At 56.1% G+C, this 9,875-nt stretch overlaps 1 protein-coding gene across 1 annotated transcript in view; it reads right to left on the reverse strand.

Moving 5' to 3' along the window:
- Window positions 1-9,525, reverse strand: part of ADAM8 (ADAM metallopeptidase domain 8) — a 14,570-nt gene extending 5,045 nt beyond the window's left edge. The window contains exons 1-10 of the mRNA XM_019470955.1: window positions 9,420-9,525; window positions 8,618-8,727; window positions 4,665-4,741; window positions 4,305-4,383; window positions 4,128-4,204; window positions 2,176-2,362; window positions 1,630-1,695; window positions 1,456-1,524; window positions 638-807; window positions 469-550 (exon numbers count right to left, since the gene is read on the reverse strand). Of these exons, the coding sequence (XP_019326500.1) occupies window positions 469-550; window positions 638-807; window positions 1,456-1,524; window positions 1,630-1,695; window positions 2,176-2,362; window positions 4,128-4,204; window positions 4,305-4,383; window positions 4,665-4,741; window positions 8,618-8,727; window positions 9,420-9,525 (1,023 nt within the window). The remainder of the gene's footprint in view (window positions 1-468; window positions 551-637; window positions 808-1,455; window positions 1,525-1,629; window positions 1,696-2,175; window positions 2,363-4,127; window positions 4,205-4,304; window positions 4,384-4,664; window positions 4,742-8,617; window positions 8,728-9,419) is intronic.
- Window positions 9,526-9,875: the final 350 nt, after the last annotated feature.

Below are 9,875 nucleotides of genomic sequence, written 5' to 3' on the forward strand. Positions count from 1 at the left end.
CTCCCCTGAAACAATGCTTTGTGGTGGTTCTTGGACCAGCCACAGTCCCATGGCCGACCACTCCCACTCCAGCAAAGGATGCCCTCCCTGGGGAGGGATGAGGACCACAGCCAGGATGGCTGAGGAGCAATTGCAAACCAAGTCCCAGCCATCTCACAGGTGGTGGGAGAAGCCCTGTGTCCACGGAGCTGGTCTGGGAGGCTCTTCAGGGCTCAGGTATATCAGAGCCCTCCGCAGGCACCCAGCTGGGTTTCCACAGCTACCTTTCCCCTGCGGCCCCAACACTTCTCTGTGGATCAGTCACTCAAGGGTCGGAGATGCCAAGAACCAGATCCAGCCCTAAGGCTGCGGAGGGGGAAAGCTGGAGACCAGTGGAGGTGAGACCTGCTCTGGAAAATACAATGCAGGGAGTGCAGACTGTGGGACCACTGCTGCCCTCCCGGCGCATGCCCGGGCAGCGGGACCCACCTGGTTCACACCGCCCGAGTCCCTGGTGCACATCACAAGCTTCTTGGCGAGCCCTACGGTCGTGCCGTGGAAGTCTATGCCCCTGTGGGATTGAGATGCCACCATGGCCATGTGGCCTGGGCGGCAGCAGGGCTGCAAGGATGGTGAGGTGGTGGCCCCCCATCCTTACGTGATCAGCTGGGCATTGTCGTGTGGCTTCCTCCGCAGCAGCTCTGCCTCCCGCCAGTGGAGGAAGTTGTCCAGCGTCACCTCCGGGTTGGGACTGACCACGATTTTGTCCTTGTGGCTCCATACTTCCAAGCCAATCAAGGCCACCCGCAGGCGAAGAGGCTGATAAAGCTGGTGTGGGAGACAGCCCGCAGGGAGCGCTTGGATTTGAGCTGCACAAGCATAGGGAAGGTCCCACCTCCCCTGGGAAACCACAACTAAGTCCAGGACCCCACCTCACTGTGCAATATCAGCTTTGTCACCCCCTCAATAAATAACACAAGCTGGGGTGACCACATAGACAGGGTTTACCCTGGGACCTCTGGGCTCCCTCTTGGCCAGTGAAGGCTGGGATGCTGCTCCCACGCTGCTGACCAAAGAGTGAGGCTGAAGCAAGGCAAGCAGAAACCGCCCCGCCTTGGTGCACTGCATCCATCACCCTCCCCTCATTAGCACCCACTCCAGCTTGAGAATGGCTGTGGAACGTGGTCCCAGGAGTTACAAGAAGAAATTTCTCCCCCCTTCCCTTATGAGAGAGCTGGGAGGCAGCCGTCTTGTGCTCCTGAGGACCCAGGGCTGTGCTGCTTGTCATGTCCACTTTGCACACCCTGTTGGCCAAGGGAGTTGGTCACCCTACGGCAGCCCAACTACGGGCTTGAGATCGGCTCCAGCTCCATCTCCCTACCCACACCAATCTCTCCTCTGCCGCATTCAGGCCCGTGCTGGCACTGCGGGGCACGTGTGGGAGCGGGGAGGGCAGATCCAGACCCCTGGGCTCACCTTGTCAACATGGTTCACAATTTCCTTCATGCGGTTCTGCACTGTGCGCAAGTCCCTGTGTTTCCTGAACTATGGGAAAGACACAGAGAGATTTCCAGGCTGGCTTCGACCTCCTCACTGCAGTGGATGACAGTGAAAACGCAGGTACCAGCTTGCCCCCCCCCCCATGTTTACCTCCTTGTTGTCCACGACCAGGACCAGCTCCACATATCGGGGACCTTTGTGTAACGGAGCTGATTTCTGGAAGGAAAGAGGAAAGTGAGCGCAAAAAGGGCCTCAGCTCTGCAGCTTGCTGAGCCCTGTGGTTGACCCTCCTGTGGGATGTGTTGGATCCTGGGGCATCTTCCAGTGTTATTCAAGGCTAGTAGGTCTTCTAGCTCTGCTTTCTGATGCTACTTTGCTGGGTGTTTCAGACATTTTCCAACACACAAGGAAAAAGCCAAGCCTGCTACTGGGATAAGGCATGAGAGAGGCTCTGCGGGCATTACAGAGCTCATGGGGTAGGAGGATGCTCCTGCTAATGGTACAGGATCTGAGGACTTGTTCCCACCAGGAGCTAGGCCACTGGGAGCAACCCATGTTTGGGTAACCCAACCAACAATGCGTGGGAGAGGAGCATCTCCAAGAGATGCAGTATGGCCCCACTCCTCTCCTGCACTTCACAGGACCTAGGCTCCTGCAAACTCAGCTACAGGAAAGAGAAGCAAAGCAATCCTTAACCCAGCGATAGAGCTTCATGGCTGCAGGAATTTTCAGTTCGTGGTCATATTCCAGGGTGGCACCAGACTCTCCGCATGTGCCACGCTTCCCCCGCAGGTGAGCTGCTCTGTACACTGCGTGCCGGCCGGCTGCATCCTCCTCCAGGGGCTCCAGCAGGAAGGTGGTCTCATTCACTCGGAAAAACCCACTGCCAAGAGAGAGGGCAGGCATCAGGTTGGGGAGATATCTGGCAGGACACAGACAGACCCTACATGTGCCCCTGCAAGTGCCTGTGATACAAAATACAGCTGCCAAATCCCAGCTAGGAAACCACCCTACCCCTTCATGGTTCCCATAGGCAGCTTGGATGAGCTACAGGCCACTAGTGGGACGTGACAGTCAGGTCCTTCCGGCCACGTGCATTAAACCACACTCAATGCAAAGCCCCAAGCAGCCCTTGGGCATTGCATGAAGTCCCACATTGCTGTGCAGAGGTACAGGGTGCAGGAGCTCACAGCAACGCGAGGGACTGGATGCATCTTCCCTGCAACCTCTCCTGGCCCAAGAGCACATGAAGGAGGTGCTGCAGGACTGAGCTGACCTGGGGCATGCCGGGAGATGGGGAGAAATAGGAACCATGTCCATAGCGTTTCCTTTCAGAGGCTGCAGAAGCACCAGTTGAACAAAAGGACTGTTAGGGAGGCTGGAACTGGCTGCTGAACTGGGAGGGAGCAAACCGTGACACTGCATCTGTGTCTGGTAGCAAGGGGAGTATCCTATACTTTGGGCAGCAGAAATTTCCCAGGGTTGAGCAAGAACTGCCCAGCGCTGCCAGGCCAGGTTTAACACAGCATTTCTGCTGAGCAGTTCTGGCCTTCAAGATGCTTTCTGTAAGGTGAGCCATATGCCCTGTCTGTATTGTCCTTGTCTCCTGTCCTGCCCTTGCACATCTTGTTCTACTACACAAGGATATCAAGTGTCCCATGTATGCACAAGCTGTGCGAGCCAAGGTCTCCGCAGACACAACCCCTGCTATCAAAGTAAGGCTGCCACACAGCTCCAGCAGGTGTTTCTCCTGCAAATGGTTGTTTGCAGGTCCCTCAGTGCTCCAGGGACCACCTGTCCTCCTCACACATCCCCCTGTGAGGGACCCCTTCCTCTCTGTCTTACTCTCTTGCAATGTCTGGCTGCCAGCTGATCTTAAAAGAAAGAGAACAGCAGAGTATGAATCTTCCATGGCAAACTGAGCAACGTGGCATAGACCTGGTGGCTTGGGTTACTCTGCAAGGATGCTTTCTGCCATTAAATGCAGGTAGACCCAAGGCAGCTTTTGAGGAATGAGCACCAGCACAGCCAGCAGCCGGTGGGTAGAGGGAGACACAGCTGGCCTGATGCACCGTATGCATTTCTTTTGTTGTAGAAAGGCACTCAGCCATCAGCTCTAGGAGCTCGGCATGGCCTGGAGGACATGCCGGCTGCCTGCAAGCTGATGCATCACCACGAGCACACCTTTGTGCCACTGGCTGCAGCACTCGGGGTGAGTTTGGTCTGGTCTGCCCTGGGAAGAGAGGATGGATCTGGGACAAGCTGTGCCTTGCTGCCCAGGGAGGGCACTCCTGCCCCAACCTCCTGTCATGCTCAGGTTTCCAGTCTCATCCTGTGCCATGAGTCAACCCCCCCAAAAAACAGCAAGCTTAGCTGCAAAACACCATGCGCCTTTCCTGCTGGGCGCCGAGCCAGGGCGGTCAGCACTCCCACTGCCAGCAGGAAAAGGGATGTCTTCTTCTTTTCCTCAGGGGAAAGCTGAGCTCTCCCTCCATCAGCACAGCTCCGGCTGGCCGGGGCTTGGTCACACCGGCTCACCATTACACAGCACCATGTCTGCCAGGAGCAGCGCCATGGTGTGCACCAAGGCCAGGCTCAATGCTGTCCTCCAGCCAGCCACAGTGCCCCAGGGGAATCGAAGGTCCTACCTGAGCCCGCCGCAGGTGCTGATGCTCACTGCTGAGTCAGCGTATCCTTGCACATGGCCCTGATAAAAGCAGTGATCCTGCAGCCAAGAGGAGATGTGTAAAGGGGGTCTGCACCAGCTGTCAGCATGGCGGGACCCCACGGGAGTGGGAAAACTGCTCTCCCCAGAGCCCCCGTACCTGAATGTCTGGCTTCTCCGTGATCTCTGTGCCATCAGCCGAGTAGTGCGTCTCGATGTAATGCTGCCCCAGCAGCTCCCTGCAGGATGGGAAAGGTGTGTCAGCAGCGACCCTGGTTTTGGGGAGAGGATGGAAAGCTTTGGGGATGAGGTTGGTCAGGTTGGGTACAGTGGGCCCATGACCTCCCCGGGTGGGTTTGGCAAGGAGGGGAAAAAAATGCAATATTTTGCTAGCGAGGGTCTGGGCTGAGGGCTTAGATAGCTGGTGTTGTGACACTGGACCTTGGAGAAGTGATGTTCATGGCAAGTGTGGGAATTGAGCCTCCCCCCAGGCCGTCCCGCTGTGCCCACCCATACTCACTTGTTCTTCTCCAGCCACAGGAAGTAGTCCCTGCCTTCAGCACGGACACTGTAGAGGATGCGGTCTGGGTAGATGCTCTGCATGAAAGATAGACAACAGCACAGACCCACGGTCACCAGGAGCAAAAGCTACAGAAGAGAGGACCTGCCCAGAAAGGGGATGGGGTCTGCATGCGCCCTGCTGGAAGGCGGCTGCAGGACGGGGAGCCTGGCTGCTCACCCTGGGGGCATCCAGCAAAGACACGGAAAATCAGAAGAGAAGAAAGCAAGCATGTGGGCAATAACGCAAATCCCCAGTACATCCTGAGATAAAGAACAGGTCACCAGCTATGAAACAGAGTCAGCAAAGTCTGGTTTCCCGTGTCTGACACATGGCTGCAGATGGCCATGCCAGAAACTGAGGTTTCCTACTTATCAATCACAAAGCTCCTTTTTTGGAGACTGAGTTCAGCACTTACTCACAGGCTGAACCACAAAGATCCCCGGTGCCCAGCGGCTCTCATCAGCAGAGACTTCCTTATCTCTGACTGATCTAACATGCAACATCAGGGTTAGAGAATAACCTTCTCTTGCTTCTCATCTGCTACTGAGATTTTAGTATCACCATGTGCCAGATCCCCTGAGCATCACCCTCGTGCTGGTGGAAGGGACCTCAAGGCATCTCAAGTCCAACCTCCAGTCACTGTGGCTGGGTCAGGGTGGCTGTGGCTCAGCCCAGCTGAGCCCTGAGCCCCAGGATGGATATGTCCCTCCAGAAGAAGTGTTTCCGTCTGGGATGTCTTGTGATCTCCATCTGCAGAAGCTGGGCCACAGATCTCCAGAGGTCCTGTCCCACCAGGGCCACTGAGAAAGATGATGATCCCTTGCATGGTGCCCCATATCAAGCTGTACCCTTGGCACCAGGGACCTCCTCAGCCACCACCGCAGCAGACAGACCTCTCCTGAGGGAACATCCTCAGCTTTTATGGGATCCCAGGGTAGAGCTGAGCAGAAGGCAAAGCAAGCATCTCCCACAGGGCCAGCATTCCTCCCAGATGAGGTGTGCGGCCTCTCCCTGGGGAGGATGACAGCACCTGCTGTCATATGACAGCTCAGCGCTCCTAGGGGGATGATCTGCAACCTGGCAGGAGCTGGGGCTGAGCAGAAAGTCCTGCTGACTCATCGCCAGTGGGGCCAAGTAAGAGGGTTTGCCCGTCACTCGGTCACCCTCAATTCTACCCAGTTTGCGTTTCCAATCTGAAGTGATGGCCTGCTGGCCACAAAACATCCTCTCTGCATGCCGAGCAGGTTGCAACAAGCCTGCCAGGTGGCCAGGCAGCCCCAGCTGCAGGCAGGCGCACCGCCAGCGTGCGGGTGCACTCATGGGTCCCCAGCAAATTCTTCTCTTATGAACAGCGTCTCCCGCCTGATGTGGCCATCCCATCCCATGTCTGCCAACAAAGCGATGCTTTGTTATTGTTGGCAGCGCCGGAGCCACAAGAGGTCTTAAGAAATGGTAGGAAAATACTTGGAAGGGGGGGGGAGGTGGGTCAGAGACCGTCTCTTGGAGACAACCGCAGGGCAAGTTAAAAAAAAAAAAAAAAAAACCTCTTAACTGATAAAGCTTCTCTGAATCACTCCCTTCCTTATTAGCATGGGCTTTGCAAGGGCTCCCGATGGGAAGGCTTTGAAAGCGCAGGCAGCTCAGCCCTGTCCCTGCCCGAGCCCTGCTAACCCCATGACTGTGCTGAGCAAGCAAAGCCGTGGCCACAGCACACAGAGAGGAGGGATTTCTTCCAGTTGGTCTTATTAAGACACCCAGAGAGCTTGCAGAGGATCGGGACATGATGCCACCATCCCATCCCAGCACAGGGTATTTCTTCTGTGGGTGGGAAGAGGCAATGGGTCTCGCTAGGACAGTAGGGATGGGGCTCATTGCACCATGCATGTATCAAATGAGGTGCAGCACAAGAGAGGAGGAAAAGAAGGTGGGTCACTGGGCCACCACCATCCCTTTCTCCTGCTCCATCCAGCCCCACTGCTCACTCTGCAACAACCTGCTGCTTCCTGCAGAGCCCAAGGCTGGGCCAGCAGAAGCTGGGCTGTCTCCACCCAGGCAAGGGACTTGCCTCTTTGCATCAACTGGCTCTGGGATGTGGTGGGGGAGATCAGCAGGGATGTGCAAGCATAGGTGCGCTGGGGAGAAGCCAGCAGCTTGCAACACCGGGTCTTACACGGGCTGGAAACCACCCTGCCGTTTCACTACAGCTCTTTTTGAAATGCTGGAGCATGGGGACAAGAGATATCACTTCTGCAATCAAGAGCATAAAACTAAAAATCTTTTTGAAGGCCCTTCTTGCTCTTTTTTCTGGTCCCTTTCCATGAAGAACCCAGGTTTGCCACATGCCCTGTCGTGCCTCTGCTAAGGGCAGGTGGGAGGAGAAGACCATGGCCTGTGGGAAGGCTGGCATCCCAGCCAGGAGATCCCAGGAGATCCTGTGCTGCAGGACCCAGGCCTCCACCCTGTCTGCAGGGCTGAATATTTTGATTTAAACAAAGCCAGAGGGGAGATCGTCTGCTTCAAACCTCACCTGGCAGATGCTCTGCTGGACCAACCGCATGTGTCCCAACTGCTCTGACCCAGGAACCAGCTCTTGGCCCATGCCCATCCCAGCCAGAGACTGCTAATGCAAAGCCACAGGAGGAGCTGGCACAGAAAATGCCCGTCCAGCTACCTGTCTCCACTTCAAAGAGGGGCTTGGTGGTGGTCAAGCCTTGCTGAGAACCTCTTCCCCACCAAGGTTACTGGGAGAGCAAATCCAACTTTTGTGGAAAAGGAGGAAAATGGCTTGAAAGGCGGGAGCCCTCATACCCTCAACACAGCAGGTTTGGGAGGTCCAAGGACTGCCCAATCCAAGACCGAATCCAGGTGCCACCCAGCAGACACCACCCATGGCTGTCCCAAAGTACACAGCTCAAGGCAGATGTCTTCTCCTGTGCTGTGGAAAGCATAGGGACCCCAAGATGGGTGAGCTCCCCTTTCCAGGGGGATCAGCGCAGAGCCACCCAGTGCACCCGGCACAGATGGTGTCTCTAAATAGCCTGGGGAATGTTTATCGCGTGGACAAGTTTAGGTTTCTAGAGCAGAGAAAACAGATGCTTTCAGGGAGTGTTTTTTGAAGCTAGTTTATCAGAAAGGGTTTGAATCACAGATGAACGTGCTGTACGAAGCGTTTACTAGGAAATAAATGTCCCCAGCCCCTCCATCTCATCAGGTGCTAAAGTCGGTGCTTTTCGGACCTAGAAGATGAATCCATGTATTTGGCTGAATTTCACTTTAACGCAATGAGGAAAGCATCTTTGAGGTCAAGGCTATCATCTTACAGACATCAATCCCAAGCAGTCAAAAATCCTGAGTCAAACCCCATTCCTTCCCCCAAATTACAAGGTTTCCCAAGAAAAATAACACTGGCTTTCTTTCATGTGGGTTTCTGCAACTTTCTGATTCTTATTTCCCTGTCCCAAAGGACGAAAAAAACCCAACTTCAGCAAACACAGCAAGAAAAGTGCTTACAGCTCAGTGAGGCTTTGCAAATCCCTCCTTAAGCAAAGACCAGATGTCAGAAGATCACTGCAAGGGTGGCACCGCTGGGTAATGTCTCCAAAGAAAACATTGGAGAAAGCAGCCCCCCCCCTCCAAGAGTCCACCCAGCTATCTGTAGTTCCTATTTTGACACAAAACAGTCCAGGAAAGCTGATCTGATCAACTACTTCAAGATCTCCATCCTCCGGGATGGAAGCAATTGCAAGAAAATGTGCACCAGGTCATTCTTCTGGCACAGGGCCAAAGGGGTCCAGCTCCAAGCCCAGTGGTGGGCCAAGGGTCTCTGCTGATTGCAACACCCACCCTGGACTCCCTGCAAGGCAGCGAGGGCAGCTGTGCCGAGCCAGTATTTGGGAGGCAATGCTACTCACCGGTGGTGCAGAGAGGTCCCTCTTCCCCCGAGGTGCTGGCACCTTGTGCGGCATCACCGTCTCATACTTCTCGACATGGGCGAGCTTCTCCTCCAGCCTGGCAGTGGTGCCTGGAAAAAGTCAAAGGGCTTTGAGTCAGGATGCCCAGAAACAATCGAGTCGGGGGATAATGGAAGTGGCCAACACGAAGGTGCAGGCAAGACCCAAAATAGCAAGTCCTGAAATACCTTCTGGGAACGCAACTCCCTGATGGGCTCCAGGGATGCTCCAGCCCTCCCAGCCCCAGTGCCCACAGGGCGCTCAGCATCACCCATGGGCGAGCAGGTCCCTTCAAGGCTGGAAAACTCTACTGAGACCCTGGTGTGTAAAGATGGAGGTTTTTCAGCTCCCCATCTTGATGCCACAGTTTGTGACTTGGAGTCTGGCAGCTGCCAGGGCTTGCGTTTTGGAGAACGGCTTGTGTCTGGGCTGGCTCAGACATCTTTTTTTGATGTCAGAAGGGAGACATTTCTGTGATAAACTCTTCACCTTCCCCAGGAGCCCCGAACTGGGAGCTCGTGCCTCAGCCATGCCCATGCTCCTGGGGTTAGATGGGGCCAGCGGAGCCCCTGGCAAGGCGGTAGCAGAGCTGGGTGCTCCGTCTGCGGGTGCCTGGCGGCCCTCGCCCACGGTGCCCGAGCGGGAGCCAGGAGCCTCGTCACCACCCCCTCGGCCGGCTGAGTCACCAGGCCCAGCACGCCGCAGGCTGGCGGTGACAAATTTCCCCTCGCTTGCAGGAGCCTCCTCGCCGAGGTGCCTTTACATAACAGGGAGCAGAGGTCACCAAAAGTGTCCTTCTGCGATGGGGCCGGCTGCCAGCGGAGCTGGCCGAGGGAGGCAAGCCTGGTCCACAAAGCCCCTTTCTCCATCCTTCGCCCTCGAGTGAACTTGGGGAGGCGATGCCAGCGATGCTCGCCTAATCCCCCGGTGACCCCAGGGCTCAGCCTGGCAGACAAAGCAACGGAAACCTTGCCGAGCTGTGACCCATCCCAAAAAGCCACCCCATACCCAGCTCCTGCCTTGCGCATCCCCTCCTGTGCCGCTTCCTACGCATCCCCTTAATTCTCGCGGGGAAAAGCATCCCCCCCCCTCCCGGTACCTCCAACCCTCCCCTATGGTAGAAGACCCCCGGGGAGACGGGATTTTGCCCTGCATCCCCAAAACTTCACGCCCGTCCCGTCGGCGGAGCACGGCTATCTGCGGGCTGCCTGCCGGCTGC

Source organism: Aptenodytes forsteri, unplaced genomic scaffold (genome assembly GCF_000699145.1).
Source record: "Aptenodytes forsteri isolate BGI_AS27 unplaced genomic scaffold, ASM69914v1 Scaffold320, whole genome shotgun sequence".
Lineage (NCBI taxonomy): Eukaryota > Metazoa > Chordata > Aves > Sphenisciformes > Spheniscidae > Aptenodytes > Aptenodytes forsteri.